The sequence below is a fragment of the Myxine glutinosa genome, chromosome 4 (assembly GCF_964187855.1).
Source record: "Myxine glutinosa chromosome 4, kmMyxGlut1.1, whole genome shotgun sequence".
Classification (NCBI taxonomy): Eukaryota; Metazoa; Chordata; class Myxini; order Myxiniformes; family Myxinidae; genus Myxine; species Myxine glutinosa.
The window spans coordinates 14,863,816-14,887,498 of NC_136264.1; the positions used below are offsets into that span (position 1 = coordinate 14,863,816).

General features: G+C 46.3%; 2 protein-coding genes across 2 annotated transcripts in view; both read left to right on the forward strand.

Annotated features, from left to right (window-relative positions):
* LOC144891574 (odorant receptor 131-2-like) overlaps nt 1–13,451 on the forward strand; it is a 35,139-nt gene extending 21,688 nt beyond the window's left edge. The window contains exon 3 of the mRNA XM_078775182.1: nt 12,791–13,451. Within this exon, the coding sequence (XP_078631308.1) occupies nt 12,791–13,040 (250 nt within the window). The 3' untranslated portion in view covers nt 13,041–13,451. The remainder of the gene's footprint in view (nt 1–12,790) is intronic.
* Nucleotides 1–23,683, forward strand: part of LOC137424458 (odorant receptor 131-2-like) — an 86,425-nt gene that overhangs the window by 48,114 nt on the left and 14,628 nt on the right. The window lies entirely within an intron of this gene.

Sequence of the window (23,683 nt, forward strand, 5' to 3'; positions counted from 1 at the left end):
ACTCTGCTTCCCCACTGATGGACAGCTGGTCGCTTGTAACTGTTGCTGCGTTTTTGCCTGAGGAAGAACTGCTGAAATCTATCTATCTGGGTCCTTCCCAACATCTTTGCTCCTCTTTTCTTTCTTTTTTTTTGTATACAAGATCGAGGCTCGTGTAAGAGCTAACATCAAACACAAAATAAACAAACGGACACACAAAACATACAATAAAGGGAGTGGGAGACAAGATGGGGAGAGAGAGGGAAGCACATAAGTACAACAGTAGAGAACAAGGACAACGGAAGATCTGTGGGAGGGAGAGGGCTTGGGGGGAGGAGGCATGGGAAGGCGGGGTGGTGGGGGGGGGGGGGGGGGGAAATCAACCAGCCAGGCAGCGAAAGCTCACCTATTCTTCTCGAAAGAGACCACAGTATACTTAACATCCACTAACTAATGGCTAACTTTCACATTTCTTTCTACTTTTTAATATTTCTCTTTATTCATTCTAATTCTTGCTTATTCTTTATTTCTCTCTTTTTCATCTATCTATCTTCGGAGAAGTGAATTCTTGCAAAAAAATTTTTTTTTTTCTGGAAGGCTCACTTGGCTGCGCTTGGAAGGGTTTGAGGGTAAGGAGTTAGGGCTGGGATGGATGGTGCTCGGGCTTGGACTTAGGGCTAGGAGTTAGGGCTAAGAGTTAGGGCTAAGAGTTAGGGCTAAGAGTTAGGGCTAGGAGTTAGGGCTAGGAGTTAGGGCTTGGAGTTAGGGCTTGGAGTTAGGGCTTGGAGTTAGGGCTTGGAGTTAGGGCTTGGAGTTATGGCTAGGAGTTATGGCTAGGAGTTATGGCTAGGAGTTATGGCTAGGAGTTAGGGCTAGGAGTTAGGGCTAGGAGTTAGGGCTAGGAGTTAGGGCTAGGAGTTAGGGCTAGGAGTTAGGGCTAGGAGTTAGGGCTAGGAGTTAGGGCTAGGAGTTAGGGCTAGGAGTTAGGGCTAGGAGTTAGTGCTAGGAGTTAGGGCTAGGAGTTGAGGGAAGGAGCTAAAGCTAGGCGTTCTTTGTTCCTTTCACTAGGCTAGGAGTTAGGGCTAGGAGTTGAGGGAAGGAGCTAAAGCTGGGGATCTTTGTTCCTTTCACATTTTTTTTACTACTTTTTCATATTTCTCTTTATTCATTCTAATTCTTGCTTCTTCTGTATTTCTCTCTTTCTTTATCTATCTGTCTTAGGAGAAGTGAATTCTTGCGTTTTTTTTTTTTGGGGTTCACTTGGCTGCACTTGGATGGTTTGAGGGTAGAGGAGGAGCGGCTGAAACACGAATCCTATCCAGGTTCCTCCTGATGACTTCATCTTTACTGTTTACTTTTTTTGGGGATTCCTTCTGATGACTCCAATGCAGTATTTGGTTTTCTGCTTCATACAGTGCCTTCAGAAAGTATTCACGCCCCTTGACTTTTTCACATTTTGTTGTGTACAGCCTGAATAAAAAATGGCTTATATTTAAATGTTTGTCACTGATCTACACATAATACCCCATAATGGAATTAATTTAATTTTTTAATTAATTTTTTTCAGAAATATTTACAAATTAATTGAAATGAAAAGCTGAAATGTCTCGTGTCAATATAAATAATATTCCACCCCTTTGCTATGACACTCCAAATTGAACTCAGGTTCATCCAATTTCCTTGATCATCCTTGAGATGTCCCTACAACTTCATTGGAGTCCACCTGTGGCCAATTCAATTGCTTGACATGATTTAGAAAGAAACACACCTTTCTGCAGACTTGGCATTTAATATGGAATATTTTTTTTGTGGGGGTGAACTTACTTTTCAAGATGTCTTAGAACCAAAAGTTCATTGGAATTATGTTGAAATTATTCTAGATTTTGTTGATGTGACCTTTAAAAGAAACAAAAACCACATTTGACATTTCGAAACAAATAAATTGATCCTTGAAAGTGATGTAAACTCATATCGAACTCAATTCATGGACAGCACTGTGTTAAACTTCTGTACGTTTTCCAGAAGTATCTCTTTATTTTGCACATTAGCCAAATTTGTTTTTAACAAAAACAAAAGTTAAATTACGACTGGGATTACGAACAGTAAAATTACAGTTCAGTACTTCGTGTAACCCCCACGAGCATTCAGGAAAGCACGTACACGTTGAGGCATGCTGTTCACGAGATTTGCCAAGGTTTGGACAGGAATCGCTTGCCATGCAGTGACAATAGCCTGCTGCAATTCACGCACAGAGGTCGGCTGCTGGTCTAAGTGGTCGATTTGATGCGTTAATTCTGCCCACAAGTTCTCTATCGGATTCATATCCGGGGACATGGCAGGCCACTCCATATGCTCTACACCACAGTCAGCAAGAAAGTGTTGGATCATGCGAGCACGATGAGGCCGTGCATTGTCATCTTGGAAGACAAAGTTTCCTCGAAAGGCTGAACGAGCAAATGGAAGCAATGTTTCTTCCAGAATGGCCCTGTACTTCAACTGGTTCAGGTTTCCATTCAGAACAACCAGGTCAGTTTTGCCCCCTGCATGAAAAGCAGCCCAAACGGTCACCCCACCACCACCAGCTTGGACTCTTGGCACTATACAATCTTTGTTGTAAGCTTCATGCACTTGTCTGCGCACTCGGACGCGGCCATCTTGACGATAGACCAGAAATCTAGACTCGTCACTGAAGATCACGTGATTCCAGTGTCCTGGCTGCCGCCATTGACGGTGCTCTCTGGCCCACTGCAATCGGCGCTGGCGGTGTTGTCTGGTCAGGCGTGGCTCTCTCAGGGGATGCCTGGCACGACAGCCTGCTTGAACCAGTCGTTGGTTGACTAGCCTTCTGGATACAGGCACATTTGTCAGTTTCTGCCACTCAGCCCTAAGCCGATTAGCTGACTTGGTACGGCCATTGCGGACTAACCGGTGCAGCTGGCGATCATCCCGCCTTGTGGTTCTGCGGGGACGTCCTGGCCTCGGTATTGGAGTAGGGACATCCCTCTGAGCATTTCGTTTCAGGATCTTTGACACCTGACCTTGAGTGATGCCATACTGCCGAGCAATAGCACGCTGTTTCATGCCGTAATTTCGTAAAGCCACCACTCCATGACAAACAGCATTGTCGAGTTGATGGACCATCTCCCAGAGGAAGCGGCAATACCTTTTGGAGACGTGCAGCAGTTGTTTTCCACTAATACAGAACGCAACAACCCTTGTATACCCGAATGTGAAGCCAATCATCAAATGCACCTGTCCGTACATTTTGCCACGCCACCTGTGATATAATCCTGTTGTTGACTTCTTGCTGCGACAGACAATCAGTGACATGGTTCTTTTAACAAATAAATCACCAAAGTGTAAAAGAAACTCACCAGATTGATATACTGAGTTAAGAAAGGAAACCCAAGTCAAGAAAAAAAACAATATTCCAGATTAAATGCCAAGTCTGTATATAAGGTCCCACAATTGACAGTGCATGTCAAAGCAGAAACTCCACCATGAAGTCCAAGGAACTGTCTGTAGAACTCCGGTATATAATTGGGAGGAGACGTAAATCTGGGGAAGGGTATAAAACAATTTCTACAGTATTGAAAGTTCAAAGAGCACGGTAAGCTCCATCATTAGGAAATAGAAGGGATATGAAACAACCCAGACTCTTCCTCGAGCTGCCTGTCCGACCAAACTGAGTAATCAGGCAAGAAGGACCTGGGTCAGGGAAGTGACCAAGAACCCAATGACCAAAGCTGGGCACCAAACCGTTAATCCGTTAATCGTTAATTAACGAAGTTAACTTTTTCGTTAACGATTTCAGTTTTAAGTTAACTTTGAAAATCATTATCGGACTAACTAACTTCCGTTACATTTAACTTCCGTTAACTCAAGTCCGCTAACCCAAAAATTTCATGGTCTACCCGGCTTGTGGGAGGGATCGGCTTGTGGGAGGGATTTAAGCACGGGCAGCGTCTCCGGTCCGCGCCGGATCTCCGTTTATTTTTCTCGGTCCCTCGGGACAACCAACAACCAACAACAACAACCATGTAGTTGCTTCTCAATTGCAGGTGCAGGCACTTCAAACATACATTACAGTTTGATTCGGAACGATCGGCTTGTCGAGCGATATCAATCTGAATGGTAATGAACGCGCCTCTGTACTGTGCTGTACTGTGCTGTACTGTACTGTACTGTGCTGTAGTGTGCTGTGCTGTAGTGTGCTGTGCTGTAGTGTGCTGTAGTGTGCTGTAGTGTGGTGTTCTGTACTGTGCTGTGCTATAGTGTGCTGTATTGTGCTGTTCTGTACTGTGCTGTGCTATAGTGTGCTGTTCTGTACTGTGGTATGTGGGCCCCACAATTTTTTTTTAAATCGGGCCCCTTAACATGTAAGCCCTTAAAAAGCATCACAGTTCACATCACATCACAGTGACATCACATTCACATCACAGATCACAGTTCCCAAACGGTTTGCTAAAACCTTCGACAAAATCTTGTAATCCGCGCACAGCAATGAGACAGGCCGCCAGTTCTCGACTAGTTGAGTGTCCCCAGCCTTTGGCAACAGGCACATGACTGCTCTTCTGCAGGACAGGGGAAGCTCTCCAACATGAAGGCATTCATCAAATACCAGGGTGTCTCAAAATACATGGAACCCATGTCACTGCTAATAATTCTGCCAATATTAATGTTCTTGTTCTTTTTTTTCAGATTTGAAGAGAGGAGACCATAACAACTAATAATTATCAATCAAAATGCCTTGGACAAAGGAGGAAAAAATATTTTGCGTCACTACTTATTTGGAGACGAAATCATTCGAAACGGTGCAAGCAAAATTTCGCAGGAAGTTCAACTTCAACAACTATCCCCAGAAAAACCAAATTAATCGTTGGGCACACAAATTTCAAGCCACTGGATCAGTAAACAACCTCAACAAGAAGGCAGAAACACCCAGTTCTGGCAGGAAGCTGACTGCAATATCTCCTGACAATGTGAATGCGGTGAGACATTCTGTCGGAAGGAGCCCGAAAAGGTCCATCCGAAGACGTAGCCAAGAGCTGGGTCTTTCACATGCGTCAGTGCAAAGAATCTTGATCAAGGATCTTCAGCTGTACCCATACAAGATCCAGATCAAGCATAAACTCACACCAGCTGACATGGCAAAACGTGTTGTGATGTGCCGGTGGTTCGAAAACAAGATCGAAGAGGATCCTGACTTTCTTGATGATGTTTGGTTCAGCGACGAAGCACACTTCTTGCTCTGTGGGCATGTCAATAGCAAGAACAATGTGTTCTGGGGCACACAAGCCCCAGACGAGGTGCTTCAGGGGCCCTTGCACTCTGTGAAATGCACGGCCTGGGTGGCCATCTCAAAACATGGCATAATCGGCCCGTTTTGGTTTGAAGACGCAGACGAGGAGGCAGTCACCGTCACAAAGGAGCGTTACATTGTGGTGCTCAACAAGTTCTGGAGGGGACTTGGGAGACGTCGTGGCATGAATCGAGATGTGCAATGGTTTCAACAAGATGGGGCAACTCCACATACAGCCAACATCACGATGGAGTGGCTGGACCACCGATTCCCTGATCGGCTGATCAGCAGGCGCCGCGAACCTGAGTGGTCTCCGCATTCACCCGATCTGAACCCCCCAGATTTTTATCTCTGGGGGTTCTTGAAGGACCACGTGTATGAGAATCGTCCTCAATCCATTTCTGAACTGGAAGTGGCCATCACCCAGAAGATTCATGCCATCAGAAAGGAAGAGTGTGTCAGGGTGATTGACAACTTCGCTCGTTGGCTTCAAGTGTGGCTAAGGCGCAAAGGCGGTCATTTGGAACATGTGCTCTAATAAATGTATCCTTTGAGCTAGAGACCTCAAATCTTCAGTTTTTTTATTGTTATCATATCAGCTTCCAGGAAATGTAATCTTTTTTGGAGTTTCTTGTCTGAGTAATAAATTATTATCATGTTAATGGGTTCCATCTATTTTGAGACACCCGTTACCTCAAGCAGGTCAGGTCCCACAAGGTTCCAAAAAGTCTTATAGAACTCTCCGGGCAAACCATCAATCCCAGAGGCTGTACCATCCCTCAAGCTCCGCATAGCAGTTTCAAGTTCAGCAGCCGAAACTGACATGTTCAGTGTGCGTTTCTGGTCCTCCTCACTCCTCAAGTCTCGGAAGCCCAGTAGTCAGCTCCTGCAAGGTCTCATTACTTATGCTCTGGGGGGAGTACAAGTTTGTATAAAAACCCTTCAAAACAGACTTGATCTCCTGTTGGGAGGTCACTATTGACCCATTAGCAGCACGTTGCCTGTGAATCTGTTGTGATTTTTTGACAGAGTTCTCCAAACCAAACAAGGCCTTATTTGGCATATCCAACGTTAAATAACTCATTCTCATGCGTACCAGGGTGCCCATTGCTCGCTGCCGTACCAATTCAGTCAAGATTGCCCTTTTAGTCCATAACAGCAGGTCACATGTAGTGTCTTTCCCAGCCGTATTAATGTTTTCCTCCAGGGCTGCAATTTCAGCCTTTAATGAATCAATCGAGAGATTTTGCAATTTAGTGTCATAAAGACTATATTGTTGACAGAACGATTTGACCTGACCCTTTGCGAGGTCCCACCACAGTCGAAGCTTCGCATGCTCAAATTTGGAGGACCGAATTCTTTCCCACACGGCTCGAAAAGCATCTTTGAATTTCATATCATTCAGCAGGTGGGTGTTAAGTGACCAGTACGCACTACCACCTGAGGCCAGAGGCAAATTAAAACCCATTGAAACCAAGTAATGGTATGTGAAACCAGTTGGGAGTATCTGGGTTGTGGCCATCACATTTAGCATTGGCTTATTCACGTAGAATCTGTCTAGCCTTGCCATTGATATCCTCCCATCATGGCATCTGCACCACATATAGCACCGTGAAGTTGGATGTTGCAACCTCCAAACATCTTTCAAATGCTGATTTTTGATGATGTTCTCCAAAATCTTCGTAGAAGCCGGATGGGGTTCATGACCGGTCCTGTCTACGGAAGGATTGATAGTGCAATTGAAATCACCAGCAATACAGATGAAAGCGGTTGTATCTAGTCCTTTTACAAAGTCATGCAGAGTGGAAAAGAACACTTCTTTCCATGGGCTCACTCGGTGCATATACGTTCACAATGGTGATATTTTGTGTGTTGCAATAGAAATCCACCGCTATCAGATGTCCCTTATACATTTCCTTAAAGAGAATCTTCCGAGCAGGAATTCTATCACTTAAGGCGATGGCAACACCAGCTTTGGGTGTGGTAAAACCACTCAACCACCACTGCCCTCGATAAAGTTTTTCCCATTCAGCAACCAGTGTTCATAGCATGGGTCTCTTGTATCAAGATGATGTCGGCTTTCACCCTCTCCATTGCCTGAATTGTCTGAATTTTTCGTAAGGGGGTACAACCCCCATTGATATTCAGGGATGCGATACATATCTCTCGCAATGTCATTTTACAAAGGTAACTCACCCTCTGCCTGCAATTCCTTATTCGCCTTTGTGACCGCTTTCCGAAGACGCTGAAATTGGGCCTCCAAGATTTCCATTGGGTCATTTCTTTGCAGGAGGGGTCTTGCAGCCCTGACGAAAGTTTTCACATCGGGAAAATGGTCTTTGATTACAACATAGCGTTGCCTAAACGTCTCGTTTAGGAAACTGATGACGTTTTCCTTTGTTGCTTCCATCTGTTCTTCTCCCTGATGATCATTCACAGACACAAGGCTTTGAGCTTCCTCATCCAGCTCCCTAACCACATCAACGTTGAAACTCCTTTGTTGTGTGTCAGGAGCTGGCACACCTTCTGTGTCATCAACACTGCAGTCTTCTTGTTGCATTACCAGGGACACATCTGTGCCACCACTGCTGCCTATTATAGGTCTGCTTAGACCATCATCCTTGGTCGTTACAACCGGATGTGAGCAACAACCATTATCACTCAGAACCCGAGACTGCTTGTTGTCACAAGGGACAATGGTCCCATCATCACAACCAATACTGGTGCTTTGATTTTCTTCAACAAGAGCAAGGGGTGAAGTCCTACTCTCCTCTGTATCATCAACACCTTGCCCATCTTGCCGAGAATCATCAGGATAGTCTGAGGTACTGTTTGCTTGTACGAGTATCACTTTGCTACCTTTGTCTTCCACCTTGGTGCTCAAAAAGGTACGTTTTAGGTTCCTCTTAGCCTCGGTGCCTTTCATCAATACCTCCTCAAAGACCATATTCTCTTGAGGTTGCAGCCTCTTGTCCACATCGACTGGGTGCACCCCTGCTGCACTAACCTCAGCAACACCGCCACCACTTTCCACACCCTGGTCTTCTGGTGTGGACGTCTGTACTCCACCAGGCTCATGAACGGGGGGCACTGCATCAGTCACAGGGGGGGCCGACCCAGCTGCTGTAGCGTAAGTCTTCTTGGCGTCTGGGCAATACTACTTAGTGTGTCCGTGTGCTCCACATCCATAGCAGATCAAGGTCTCGGTCGCCATGAAGATCCTATATTCATGTTCGCCTACTTTAAACGTGTGGGAGGTGCTCAACTGCTTCGCTGCGTCTTTTAAAACAACAAAACAAAAACGTCTAAACGATTGTACGTGCTTCAACCTGCCGTTTCTCGTACGTAGAGGAACCCTAATGATTCGAGAGACGACAGTGCCAAACTCACCTAGCTTGTGCAGGATTTCCTCGTTACCTAGAAAAGGCGGAACATTGCTCAGAATGACTAACTGCGGCGTGTCCATCGACGACACAGGAACAAACAGATCGTTTCCCAAGGTCAAACCATTCTGCACAACAATATCGGCCAGACTTACTCGTGAAACAAATACCACAATTTTGTGATTCATACGGGACGCGGCACGAATGTTACTCACGTCGATCAAATCCCCAATCGCGAGCAAAATGTCATCCATTTCAACTCCCTCCGGCGGGACAAGGCACAGCCCGTGCTTACGCGATAAACCCTCATCGGTAACACGATCGGCAGGCCTTTGGCTACTCCTATTAGCCATATCGTCAAAGGAGAAACGAAGTGAAAGCAAATAGATTTGTATAATCCTAAAGAACAAGAAAAAATGAATAGGAAAAACTATTATTTAGCGGTTGCCGAAGACGATAAGAAGAGGCCATTTCGTTGGGTACAAAAGGTAGTTTATTGTACAGAAATCTCCAGCAACTGCTCGCGAACGGAAGTCGTAACGGCTTATATACACAAAGAATTAAGTTAAGCACCCCTACACAACGAATTAAGGTAAGCACCCCCTAATATATATTCTTTGTGTATATGTATACATTGGCATATATTCTAAGGTATGTGAGATCAAATAATGATTGGTATGACATTAGCAATTATCCATTGATGAAATTGAGTGATCAAAGTGAAAAAAAGTGATTGGTTGAGTCAGTGATCCGATCACGTGGGTCCTACACACGTTATTGATGCAAAGATCGCTAGAGGTCTTCTCAGAACAATGACTGTACGTTAGAAAACATAAACGTCATCCACACTGTCCGTGATGGACCTATAGCTCCATACTTAAATTGAGGTGAAAATATGCCTAAAATTCCCAAAAAATTTCACCTTAAATTATTCAGAATAAAATATTGACAACGGCATGATTGTTATGTTTTTATGTGACCATAATATCACTTCTCCAGAAAATATAGCAATATCATGGGTATATTACACTGTTTTGACGACAACAAACTTGTAATGTGCGAGGTTGTAAAAAAACGGGGGGGGGGGGGGGTGCTTAACTTAATTCTTTGTGTATATAAAACAAGCACCCTCTTCGGAGGGCGTGGCTCCAACAGCCGCGCGTGCGTCACGACGACACAACCAAACGCCTGTGTGCGTGGGTTATACCAAACCCATCGTAATGGTAACCGTCACATGCGGATAAGTGAATAAGGTAACCGCGACATGTGCATAAGGTAACCACTACATGCGCCCCCCCAGAAGGCACGCCACGGGCGTGTACGTAGTTCGCGGGTGGAACAGAGCCGGGCCGCGGGTGGAACCGAGCCGGGCCGCGGGTGCTGAGCAGCGGTAGCAGTTGTAGTTGCAGCAGTAGGAAATGTGGGAGCGGCGAGCAGCGGTGCGCGCGAAGACAACGAGGCTCCAGTGCGCGCGAAGGTAACAAAGCAGCCGTGCGTGCGCAAGGGATGAGCCGCATCAGCCTCGGGATCCGCCGTAGGAGCAGTATTAGGAGTGGCGAGCAGCAGTACTCGGCCTGTGTGCGCGGAGGCGACGAAGTAGCAGTACTCGGCCTGTGTGCGCGAAGGCGACGGGCAGCAGTACTCGGCCTGTGTGCGCGGAGGCGACGAGCAGCGGTGCTCGGCCTGTGTGCGCGGAGGCGACGAAGTAGCTGTGCCCGGCCTGTGTGCGCGGAGGCGACAAAGTAGCAGTACTCGGCCTGTGTGCACGAAGGTGACGAAGTAGCCGTGCCGCCAACGCCCCGTAACGGCGTTCCTTCGGATGGTCCCAGAGCTGGTTCGCCCCTCCAGTCGTAGAGGCGGAACCGAGCGCGATGTGCGAACCACATGGCCGCTCGTCGTTGATAAAACTCCGGCAGTTCGAGTTTAGGTCTTCTTGAAGAAATTGCGGTCGCAATCCTGCCGTGTTCATGTGGCCCCCGAATACGTTCGGGGGCAACGGGGTCACCAGTTTAGCGGTTGCCGAAGACGATAAGAGGCCATTTCGTTGGGTACAAAAGGTAGTTTATTGTACAGAAATCTCCAGCAACTGCTCGCGAACGGAAGTCGTAACGGCTTATATAAAACAAGCACCCTCTTCGGAGGGCGTGGCTCCAACAGCCGCGCGTGCGTCACGATGACACAACCAAACGCCCGTGTGCGTGGGTTATACCAAATCCATCGTAATGGTAACCGTCACATGCGGATAAGTGAATAAGGTAACCGCGACATGTGCATAAGGTAACCACTACAATTAAATAAATGATAACCAAAGCACGGTTTAAACCACATCAGGAAAAAACGTGGTTTAAACAAACCCTCACCGTGCTGGCTCTCCCTCTCTCTGTCTCAAAAGAGGGGAAAAGAGGGGCAGGTGGTAACGAAGAAGGAAGGGAGGAAAGGTCAACAGACACGATAAAGGTACAAATGGAAGAAAAAAAAAAAAGAAAAGGGAAGGTAAAAACGGAGGTGGGGAGAGGACGAAACCAACACGAACCAGGAGATACAACACACGAACACGAGCACACGCCATCTTGCCACGCCCAAAAACAAACGGCCAACAGGGGCGAGAGAGAGAGAGAGAGAGAGAGAGAGAGACAGACACAGACAGACAGAGAGACAGACAACAGGGAAAGGGCCGGTCCATGGGGATGAATCGGCACTCTGAACATGACCGCGCTACCCTGATGAATCCGTGCATTAGGGAAGAATGGGGAAGATTTGGCCGCTGACTGGCGTTGGGGGGTACAACCACCATGAAGAGGCATGCCCGATAGTTGTAGGTGTGTTGCAGATGGTGTTTGTGGTCTTTTTGTAGATTTTTTAAATGTATACGAAGTCGAGGGAGGCTCGTATAAGAGCTAACACACGTAACATATCACAAAGGGAGTGGTAAACAAGAGGGGAGAGAGAGAGAGCACAACATCAGTAGGGAACAGGGACATCAGGAGATCTGTGGAAGAGAGAGGGCTGTGGCAGGGTACATGGGACAAACAAGATGGACACCACAGGGACTTTAAGGAAAGAAAACAGGGAGTTTGAAAGAAGTGGGTTTGGGGTGGATTATGGATTAATGGGGGTAGAAATGGTCATGGTTTTGGATGGGGGAAGACATGAGATGGTGGTGAACAGCTGTTTAAGAATTAAGGTGAGTGGAGGGTCTTGATTTTGGAAGTTTCACCAGAAGAGGGTTGCTGTCAGACCTTGTGCACCCTGCAGAAATATTGGGGGGACAGAGCACAGACAGAGCAGGGGGTGCAAAGCCGGAGAGGAGTCGGTAGAATCCAGAAAGAATCCAACCTGCTTGTGATGAGAGAGTGAAAGGCCCTCAGAATCAGCTTCATCGCGGGAGATACCAATGATTCTAAAAGTTTTGGTTTGTACAGCGTGAGGCCAAACTAGGTGTGAGGCAGGTTGTCGCACCAGCCCAGAGGGGAGAGCAGTATTCCATCAAACTGTGGATGAAAGCTTTGTATGTGGTGAGAAGCTCAGTAGTGCTAAGAAAGGACTTCGCACAACGGAGGATGCCCAGGAAGTGACTGGCTTTGGAGGCCAGCTTGGAAATGTGGTTTTCCCAGGAAAGATCATGGCAGATGGTGAAACACAAAAGCTTGAGTGACAGAACTTATTTGAGAAGATTGTTGAGAAAGTAGATGGGAGGGTTATCGATATGGTCTTTTCGGAGAGACATGGTGAGGGTGTGAGATGTCATGATTGAAAGACATGTTCCAAGCGTTTGACCAGCTTGTGATTTTATCCAGGTTTGCAGAGAGTGAAGAGGCTGCTGCCTGCCAATCTGAGGGATGGAAAGGCAGAGTGTGGAGTCAGTAGCAAAGAGATAAGGAGATGTGTTGGTCTTTTGGAGTTATCTGGGCAAAATCTGCCACAACATATTCAATGTTTATTTCTATCTTGTTTTCTGTACAGATGGGGGCCTCATTGCAAGTGAATTAAATCAAATACTGTGTGTAGTTCTTTAATCATGCATGACAAATTTCCTAACTTTGAAATACTGTATTTTGTTGAGCTGCCCTTCGCTCGTTTATTGAAGTTTTAAACTACTGAAATAGTGTCTTCTCGTGTATTGCAGGGCCCTCCAGACGGTCACTCTGCATGCAATCCATCTGGCACTCTTACTTTTGTCTCTGTTTCAGTCACCATTCATGAAGTGGCTTCAAAATATAGGATTGCAGAAGTTGGCGCTGAAAGGTGCTTACATTGTCGTCTTTGTTGTGCTCTTTGTGCTGCCACGCCTTTTGAGTCCACTAATTTATGGTATGCGGGACACAAAACTACGTCAGAGACTCAAGCGACAAGTATTTTGGGCCATTTCAACATGAACTATGGTCATAAAGAGCCAATATACTATTATTTAGTTATCAGTTGAATGTTTCCTAATTTTTCACGGTATCATGAGGAAATAAATATTTGTGTGGAAGAGACATCCGAATGCGAAAGAAGGATCAATGATCTTGATTCCACTCAATTTGTGTGGAACACAGACATGTTCTGCACAAACTAAGACAGAAAGATAAACAACCAAAATCCACGTCTTATTATTATTTTTATTTTGTGTCCCATGTTTAATGTGTTTTAAATATGGCTTTACATTGAAATGTAGAGTTGTATTGTGGTGAAACAGTTTTATTGTATCCCCGTGAGTTGCATATTTTCACCCAATGAATCTTGGCTACATGAGCAATGCCATGAAAATTGTCAATGATATGCTTAATAAACCTTGTCATACTCACCTTTTGCCTCTGGCCTTGAACATCATAAAATAATTCAAGAAGTGTTGGTTTGTTTGTTTGACGTCTATGCATTCCTAACCTGCAGGACGGAATGAGTTGAAAACTGCGGGTTGTACTCTGAGTGTGCACGAGAGGGTTGAGGTGGTAAAAAGAATGAAGCTCGGTAAAAAATGAAATCATAGTTCCAGGGGTTCATGAAACCGAGCTCGGTAAGAGGCAGGAGCACCAGCCCATAGGGGAGAGCAGTACTCCATCAAGCTGCGGCTGAAAGATTTTCATGTGGTGAGAAGCTCAGTAGTGCGAAGGAAGGACTTCGCACGATGGAGGATGCCCATCTGGTGACTGGCTTTGGACGCCAGCTTGGAAGTGTGTTTTTTTCCCAGGAAAGATTATGATTAATCTGTCGTTGCAAGGATCTGTTTTTGCACCTTTTTGTGTAAAGCGGTAATGTTGGCTGATTTCCAAGCAGATGGCAGAGGATGTTGATCAAAAGAGAGGATGAAGAGAACAGAGACAGGGTGTGATAGAGCGGCAGAGCAGGCTTTTAGGACCTGTGCGCTGACGCCGTCTAGTCCAGTTGCAGAATCGGAGTTGAGGTTTGACAGAAACCACCCTTGTCCCCTTCCACCCTTCCACCTTATCAGGAGAGAAGGACACTGAGTCCATGTGCAGCTGGGTTCAACTGGGTGAGGTGGGTACAGGGAGCGATGGGTTTGGGACGCAATATTTTGAGGCAAACACAGAGTTGAGGCATTCAGCTTTGTCACGTGCGGTGTCAACTGTGTCGCCATTTGAGGTAAGGGAGGGGATGGAGGGGGAACAAACACCAGAAACGGATTTGACCAGACGCCACCAGGATTTGGAGGAGGGAGACAGGTTTGAGAGTTCAGTCTTGAGACAACAACAACAACAACATGCATTTTAAGGCCATTTTCCCTGCTTGAGCGGGGGTTAGCCTTGCGGTCCCCATGACAATCTTCTCCATTTTGCCCTATTTTCTGCATCTCTCCTTGTTAACCCCCTTGCCCGCATTTCTTCTTCCACAATCTTTAGCCAAGTCTTTCTTGGTCTTCCCCGTCCTTTACTTCCTTCTACATTCATTTCCATCACTCTTCTCAACCAGTCACTTTCATCCTTCCTCAACACATGACCAAACCATCTCAACCTGTTCCTCTTCGCAGCATCAATCACAGGCTCTATTCCCATCATCTTTCGCAATTCATAATATGTCTTCCTCTCTCTCAACGATACTCCGCACATCCACCGAACCATTCGCATTTCCACCCTTTCCAGCCTTCGTTGCTGCTTTACATTCATGACCCATGTCTCGCTCCCATAAATCATAACACTTCTCACACATGCAGCATACACCTTTCCCTTCTACTTCAACGACACTCCCGTCCTCATCAGCATGCCACTCAGTTCCTGAAACTTCTTCCATGCACATCTCACTCTCGCAACCGTTGCCGAGTCTGATCCACCTTCTCCATTCAGCACATCTCCGAGGTAGCAAAATGTTTTCACACCTTCCAGCTTCACGCCGTCTCCAAGATCCAACTCAACATTTCCTCCATCTGCAGCTCCCTCTGCAGTCTTAAGAGTAGAGAGATATTGTTTCCTGGCTCTCCTGAGGGTAGACACACAATTGTTCTGAGCTTTGTGGAAGGAACGAAGATGGCCTTTTTTTTTTTTTTTGTATACAAGATCGAGGCTCGTGAAAGAGCAAACCTTAATCACCCAAAAAATCAAACAGACACATAAAACATATAATAAGGGGAGCCGTAGACAAGATGGGGAGGAAGGGGAAGCACAAACACAACATTTCGGAGCAGGGACATCGGGAGATCTGTGGGAAGGAGAGGGCTTGGGGGGAGGAGACGTATGAAGGGGGGGTTGAGGCGGGGGCTGGGAGAAGTATAAAACACTTGAACACTGCACGGAAGCCTCTCCTCAGTGAAAGACACATGAAAGCCCGCTTGGAGTTTGCAAAAAAACACCTAAAGGACTCTCAGACTGTGAGAAACAAGATTCTGTGGTCTGATGAAACCAAGATTGATACTGTTTGGCTTTTGTCTGGCCACTCTGCCATAAAGCCCAGATCAGTGTTGCAGTGATGGTTGTCCTTCTGGAAGTTTCTCCCATCTCCACACAGGATCTCTGGAGCTCAGCCAGAGTGACCATCGGGTTCTTGGTCACCTCTTACCAAGGCCCTTCTCCCCCAATTGCTCAGTTTGGCCAGGTGGCCAGCTCTAGGAAGAGTCCTGGTTGTTCCAAACTTCTTCCATTTAAGAATTATGGAGGCCACTGTGCTCTTGGGAACCTTCAATGCAGCAGAGATTTTTTTTTTGTGGGCTTCGCCAGATCTGTGCCTCGACACAATCCTGAACTGCCCTGCAGGCAGTTCCTTCGACCTCATGGTTTGGTTTCTGCTCTGATATGCATTGTTAGCTGTGAGACCTTATATAGACAGGTGTGTGCCTTTCCAAATCATGTCCAATCAATTGAATTTACCACAGGTAGACTCCAATCAGGGTGTTGAAACATCTCCAAGATGATCAAGAGAAATGGGAGGCACCTGAGCTAAATTTCAAGTGTCATAGCAAAGGGTGTCATGAAATTGTGTCGAAGTTCGAGCCTAGGTGTCAAGTGACTTTTGGCCGCTGTGCGTTCATTATAAAGATCTTGGACATTAAGCGCAGCGACCACTCCTGTGACATATACTGTGTGTGCCTGTCTAGATTGGTATGTAGAATCACTTTGCTTAGCACTTGCTTGTGCTTAGATGTTATACCCATTATTGATACATATGGATGCTGAGCACTGATATTATATTTGCTGATTTCTTCCCCAGGTATTGCTCGGGATTGATTTCGATTAAACTCATGATCTGAGACATTGTTGTATCTTTGATTCTTACAACACTTAATCGAAATCATCTCTCGTCTGATCGAGATCGCCATGGCTCACAAGATGTTACAACTACCTACCTTCGGAGGAGGCCCTCAAGCGACGGACTCGTCTGGCCAGCTCAAATACTGGCTGCGTCTGCTGACAAGCTACCTACAATCCCATGTGGACCTCACGCCAGAGATCAGGCTGGCTGTTCTACATTCTCACGTGATCCACACCGTCTATGGGTTTATTTCTCATTGTGATACTTATGACTGCCATAACTGAGCCACGTTGAATCTACATTAGGGCCCGAAGCGTGGTCCACACTCGTTACCAGCTCGCTTCACGGCGACAGGACTCTTCGGAATCCATCGACCACTTCGTTCAGAAACTTCGTCGTTTAGCCAAAGACTGTACCACTGAAGTTCAAACGCACGAACAGGTGTGCGATGATCTTATGCGCGATTCTTTTGTCTCGGGGATTTACTCGCCAATAATATGACAAAGATTGATGGAGACGCCGAATCTAACACTACAGACGGCCCATGATTTGGCCCTCGTACTTCACGAGGCACAGACGCAATCTGAGGCATACGGCCGGCCGTATGTCACGGCAGCCGTAACCGCTGAGAGACGCCCGGAGAGTGATGCGACTGCGGAGCGCACGGTTGCTGATCCTCCGCTGACGTCGGAGATAGCGGAAGCTCCCGAAGCTTCAAGCACGAGCTTGACAGCCGCTGCAACCGCGGCCCCTTCTGCCGGAAGTAACGCTAAGTGCTTTTTCTGTGGAAATAGGAATCATTTGAGGTCAGTTTGCCCGGCGCGGGAAGCGACGTGTCATTTGTGCGCTCGGAAAGGTCATTTTGCAAAAGTATGCCGAGCGTCACGAGGTCGGCGTACTCGCCCAACACTGTCCATGATCCTCTCATCGCTCGAGGCACAATCGGCACCCCGCGCGGCGTTGACTGGGATCATCTCACCATGCGGAGCTCGATTCGCACGACGCGTGATGCTGGCCGGCGTTGGGCCCACGCGGGTGGCTCGATCGCCACCTCAAGATGTCTCGACCCGGCCGGACTGTCCAGCGCTGTTGTTCCAGTGCTGATTGAGGGTCAGAAGGCAAACGCCTTGATCGACACGGGTTCGAATGTAAGCTATGTTGACATGAGACTCGTCCAGCAGCACTGCTGGCAGATTATCGGGACATCGCGCCGTATCTTCATGGCTTCCCAAGCACTTTGGATGTGTACTAAAGGCAAATTCTGGGTGAAGTTAGTGGCTAACGGCCAAATGTATCCGGATGTTGGTTTAATGGTTTTACCAACGCCATGTGCAGAAGTATTACTGGGACATGATTTCCTCCATCGTCATGGTCGGTTAGAAATGTCATTTGGTGGGGATAACACCCTTTCTGTGTGTGCTCTGGCCGGGATGGAAATAGAACCACTGTCGTTTCCCAATCTGACTCCTGACTGTACCCCGATAGCCATTAAATCACGACGATACTCCCGGGCTGATACGCAATTCAGCCCGGGAGTATCGGGCTGAATCCCCTTCTAAAGGGAATTTAGAATCCCCTTCTAAAAGACGGTATAATCGAACCTAGTCGGTCGCCCTGGAGAGCTCAAGTGTTGGTTGTCCAGACCGAAAATCATCGCAAATGCTTGGTAATTGACTACTCGCAGACGATTAATCGGTTTACGGAATTGGACGCCTACCCACTCCCGGGATTCGATTCCCTGGTCTGACAGGTAGCAGAGTACCAGGTGGACAGCACGTTCGATCTCCATAGTGAGTATCATCAAATTCCGATTGCTGCAGCTGATCGCATTTACACTGACTTTGAATCCAGTCAGCAGTTGTACCAGTTCACAACTTGCCTTTCGGAATCACAAATGGGTTCTCATGTTTCCAAAGGGCCATAGTTGACAAAATTGCAAAGGAACATTTAACCGATGTCTTCGTTTACTTGGACAACCTAATGGTTTGTGGGTATGATCAAGCTCATCATGATGCTAATCTGCAGCGCTTCCTCAAGGTTGCGCGTGAGTACCGTCTGACTCTGAATGAGGCTAAATGTCGCTATTCGGCGCAGACAATAGACCTCCTGGGGTACAGCGTGACCCAGGGCACCATCACCCCAGACAAAGAGCGGCTGCGACCCTTGCTCGACATGGCCCCTCCCCATGATCGTGCTTCTTTGAAACGTGCCAACGGGCTGTTTGCACATTATTCAAAGTGGGTCCAAAATTTCTCCGAAAAGCTTCGTCCCCTTGTGGATTGTAAAGTGTTCCTCATGTGTCACGCTGCCAAGGTCGCCTTTCATGGACTGAAGTCGGACATAGCTGGCGCCGCTGTGTCGTCTATAGATGAAAACATTCCCTTTGTTTTGGAAAGCGATGTGTCAGACCACGTGATAGCTGCCACGCTCTCCCAAGGGGGGCAACCTGTGGTGTTATTTTCAAGGACTCTCTCCTCCGCGGAGAAACGTCACTCGTCAGTCGAGAAAGAGGCGTACGCCACAGTTGAGTCTATTAGGCGTTGGTGACCATATTTGCTTGGCAAGCATGTTGAGGTCATCACTGATCAACAAAGTGTCGCTTTCATGTACGACACACGCCATGCCCAGCGCATTAAGAACGACAAAATCACTCAGTGGCGCATATAATTAGCAGATTTATTGCTTTCGCATCAAGTATCGCCCGGGGCGGGATAACCTCGCAGCGGATGCACTATCACGACCAGCGGTGTGCGCGAGTCTCACCTCCTTTGAGGATCTGCGTGTTCTTCATGAAACGTTGTGCCATCCCGGTGTGACTCGTCTAGCTCATTATGTGCGTTGTCGCAATTTGCCCTACTCTGTTGAGGACGTTTGTCGTCTATGTCGCACTTGTCCCGTTTGCGCTGAACTCAAACCCCGTTTCTATGAACCGCTAATGGGTACACTGATCCAGGCTACTAGGCCGTGGGAGAGATTGTCTCTGGACTTCAAAGGGCCCCTTCCGGCTTCGAGTCTACCTGCTTCTGCTCGTCTACCAGCTTCGGGTAGCTCTCGCTATCTCCTCACGATAGTGGACGAATTCAGCAGATTCCCTTTTGCTTTTCCGTGCAGTGACATGACCGCTGGGACGGTCATCCGGTGCCTGCAGATTTTGTTTTCCATGTTCGGGAATCCGGGCTATGTGCACACCGATCGAGGTGCTGTGTTTTTGTCCCAAGTTGTGCGGACCTTTTTGCTCCAGCGAAATATCGCTTCTAGTTATACCACTCTGTACAGGCCCAGGTGAACGGTCAGTTGGAAAGATTTAATGGCATTATATGAAAGGCCATTACTCTCGGCTTTTAAGACACATGGACTAGAACTAGACCGATGGACTTGGATGGTACACGGGGCGTTAAACTCGATTCTGACTTTGATGTGCACTGCTACAAATCAAACTCCTCACGATCGTCTGTTTCGTTACTCGTGCCGTACGGGTGCTATTCGACCTTTGCCGGGCTAGCTTGTCCAGCCCGGACCGGCTTGCCGAGCCCGGACCGGCTTTCCTCAAACGCGCGGTTCACCTGAGTAAATATGACCTTCTTGTTGATAAGGTTCATATTCTCCAAGCCAATCTCGACCACGCTCGAGTGCTGCTGCCAGACGGACGCGAGTCAACTGTCTCAGTGCATCATCTCGCTCCGTGCGGGGATGCCGCTGGGCTGGAGCTACGCCCGGGGAATCCGATGATGGGGAATTCGCCGTCAACCCTGCCCCTGCATGCGCCTGATCCGATTGACATCGAGGTGCCGCCGCCATCGCCCGAGATAGGCGGTTATCCCGGCAAGGGTGAAATCGGTCACGCGGTTGATGGCCCAGACATGTATCGAACGCGCACCGGGAGAGAGATTCGCCGTCCCGATCGCTTCGGCTGGGATTAACATGGCTCGCTGCTTTACGTAATCATCTGCTCTCTAAAGTATCACCACACTGCTATATAGCTTGCTAGCTTGGTTCTACCCTATGGGAGAAGTGTAGTTTTAACGCCGGGGTGAATGTCATGATATTGTGTCCAAGTTCGAGCCCAGGTGTCATGCGACTTTTGGCTGCTGCGTGTTCGTCATAAAGATCTTGGACATTAAGCGCAGCGACCACTCCTGTGACATATACTGTGTGTGCCTGTCTAGATTGGTATGTAGAATCACTGCTTAGCGCTTGCTTGTGCTTGGATGTCATACCCATTATTGATACATATGTATGCTGAGTACTGATATTATATTTGCTGATTTCTTCCCCAGGTATTGTTTGGGATTGATTTCGATTAAACTCATGATCTAAGACATTGTTGTATCTTTGATTCTTACAACAAAGGGTATGAATACTTATGTCAATGTGATATTTTAGTTTTTTATTTCTATTAAATTTGCAAAACTTTCTAAAATCCTGTTTTCTCTTAGTCATTGAGGGGTATTGAGTGTAGATTGAAGAGGGAAACAATGAATTTAAACGATTTCAGCATAAGGCTGCAACATAACAAAATGTGAAAAAAGTGAAGGGGTCTGAATACTTTCTGAATGCACAGTAAGTAATTTGGGTCTTCTGGGTTTTTTGAGCCCTCGGGGTCTTTTGGGTCCTTGGGGTCTTTTGGGTAGTTTGGGTCCTCAGGATCGTTTGGATCCTCTGCGTATTCAGGGCCCTCAAGATGTTTTAGATTTTCAGGGTCCTCAGGGTCTTTTGGGTACTCTTGGTCTTTAGGGTATTTTGGGTCCTCGTGGTCTTTTGGATACTCATGGTCTTTTTGGGTATTTTGGGTCCTCTGTGTCTTTTGGATCTTTTGGGTCATCTGGCTCTTTTGTGTCCTCGGTCTTTTGGGTCCTCTCGATTTTTTGAGTATTCAGGGTCTCATGGGTATTTGAAGGTATTTTGGGTCTCATGAAGGGGGACAGACATGAGACATCAGACAGCGTAACATACATTGTGTTTTATATGGAGATATGAACACCAAATTTAATTGAAGGAAATGTAAGTTTGGTTCTGTTGTAATACAAAAGCTAATTGGGGGGAGGGGTTAAAGACTTGTTAAGAAAAGGAGTGGAGGAGGACATAGATTTGTGAGGGGGATGGGGCGGAGGAGAGGGGAAAGGATATAGAGTTGGCGTGTAGGGGTGGGGCAAAGGGTGACAGTTAATTTGGAGAAGGGTGTTGAGGATTTGGGTGTTGAGGATTTGGGTGGTTGGAGGGTTGGTGGCTTTGGGTGGTAGAGGGGTTTAAAGACTTGCGGTGGGGAGGGAATTTGAACACTTGGGATTGAGTGGGGGGCGGTGGTAGGGGGCTTGACGATTTAGGGTTTGGAAGGCGTTTGTGGACTCGGGATTGGGCTTGAGGAATTGGGGTTGTGTGGGAGAGCGAGGGAGTGGGTGGTGTTGAGGATTGCAATCACATTTTACACAAGTTGGATTTTCTGTGGGTCCATGTTAAATGGAAAAAATAGGACCACGGGTCCTGAGGCTCAACTGGATCAGGAGCGAGTCACTCAAACCCCCCGACAAACTCTTCAGACCCACAACACCTCCCCCCCCCCTCCCCCACCCCCTGTAGACTGCCTTAATGAGTGCAGATTTTGATTCGGTTATTGCACCTTCGTTATGCATCAGATATGAAGCTTATGGCCAGGTTTCATCAAAATCGTGTTTGGTTCAAGTGATATAGACTGAAGGGTTTACGGACTCACTCACTCACTTACTTACAGACCCTGCTCGATCGCATAAGCTCGCTGGACTAAAGGCCAGTTCAGCTAAAAATGTTGCACAAAAAACGATGCAACTGAGAGATTCATGGCCATGTTACGATGGCAAGGAGTGCCAAATGAGCAAATTCTGAAAGTCCAAGGTCATTTGACCTCTCAAGGTAATTAGAAATCAAATCCTAGATGGCTCCACATCCAATAAATTTTTTTAGGGTTTGTCGAAAAATTTCAGAAAATTTCATTCTTCAATCAATCACAAAGTGCATGAAACATTATATATTATGAACTTATGTACTTTGGAAAAACTCAAGATTAACATTTATTTTATAGATGATTCTGAGTTTGAATTTTCATGGCATCTCCTTTGGGACTTTATTTCACAGAATTGTTCATTATCGGGTCCAATTGTAGATAGGTGTTGCATTTAACCACAGCACCACCTTGAAGAGCAAACACTATTAAGGCTTTCAATATAATTGGCTGAGCATGGATGCTCGTGGGAGATGGACAGACTCTATAAGTTCGTGAATAATATCACGACCGTTCCAAGTTAGGTTACAAGCGTTTCTCGATTGTCCGAAAGGTATTTGATATTCCGTTCTACTTTTGTTAAGATACAATTTAGAAGATCTTTTCAGTGGAGAGGTCGTGTATATGACAAGGACGAAATGATTAGATTTTGGTGAAGATTCGAATCCGGATCCGGGTGCGAGAATTTTTAGTGATTCTTCAACATTAAGAGATGGGGCCAAAAACGAAATATAGCAGGATATGTCAAAGGTGTGGACAAATTCGGACAATACCAGGTGGATTAGTTGGCTAGGTGTCAAGAATAAGCCGATTGGATCATGGTTCACGTCCGAATGCAGATCTGGCCTATCGGCGGGATACAAAACATAAAGTGTTTACCTGGTATCGTTTTTATATAAACCGTTTTTATCGGATACAAAACATAAAGTGTTTACCTGGTATCGTTTTTATATAAACCGTTTTTATCGGATACAAAACATAGTGTTTACCTGGTATCGTTTTTATATAAACCGATTTTATCGGATACAAAACATAAAGTGTTTACCTGGTATCGTTTTTATATAAACCGTTTTTATCAGATACAAAACATAAAGTGTTCACCTGGTATCGTTTTTATATAAACCGTTTTTATCGGGTACAAAACATAAAGTGTTTACCTGGTATAGTTTTTATATAAACCGTTTTTATCGGGTACAAAACATAAAGTGTTCACCTGGTACCGTTTTTATATAAACCGTTTTTATCGGATACAAAACATAAAGTGTTTACCTGGTATCGTTTTTATATAAACCGTTTTTATCGGATACAAAACATAGTGTTTACCTGGTATCGTTTTTATATAAACCGATTTTATCGGATACAAAACATAAAGTGTTTACCTGGTATCGTTTTTATATAAACCGTTTTTATCGGGTACAAAACATAAAGTGTTCACCAGGTGGAGGTATGATGCTCTCTCCACCGAGTGCTTTTCTCGTTTTAAAGATGTTTTCATTGATTTTTCTCCCAACTTATCTTTTATCGAACCATTGATCATGTTTTATATTTCACTTACCATTTAAGGGTTTTAAGCCATGAACTTGC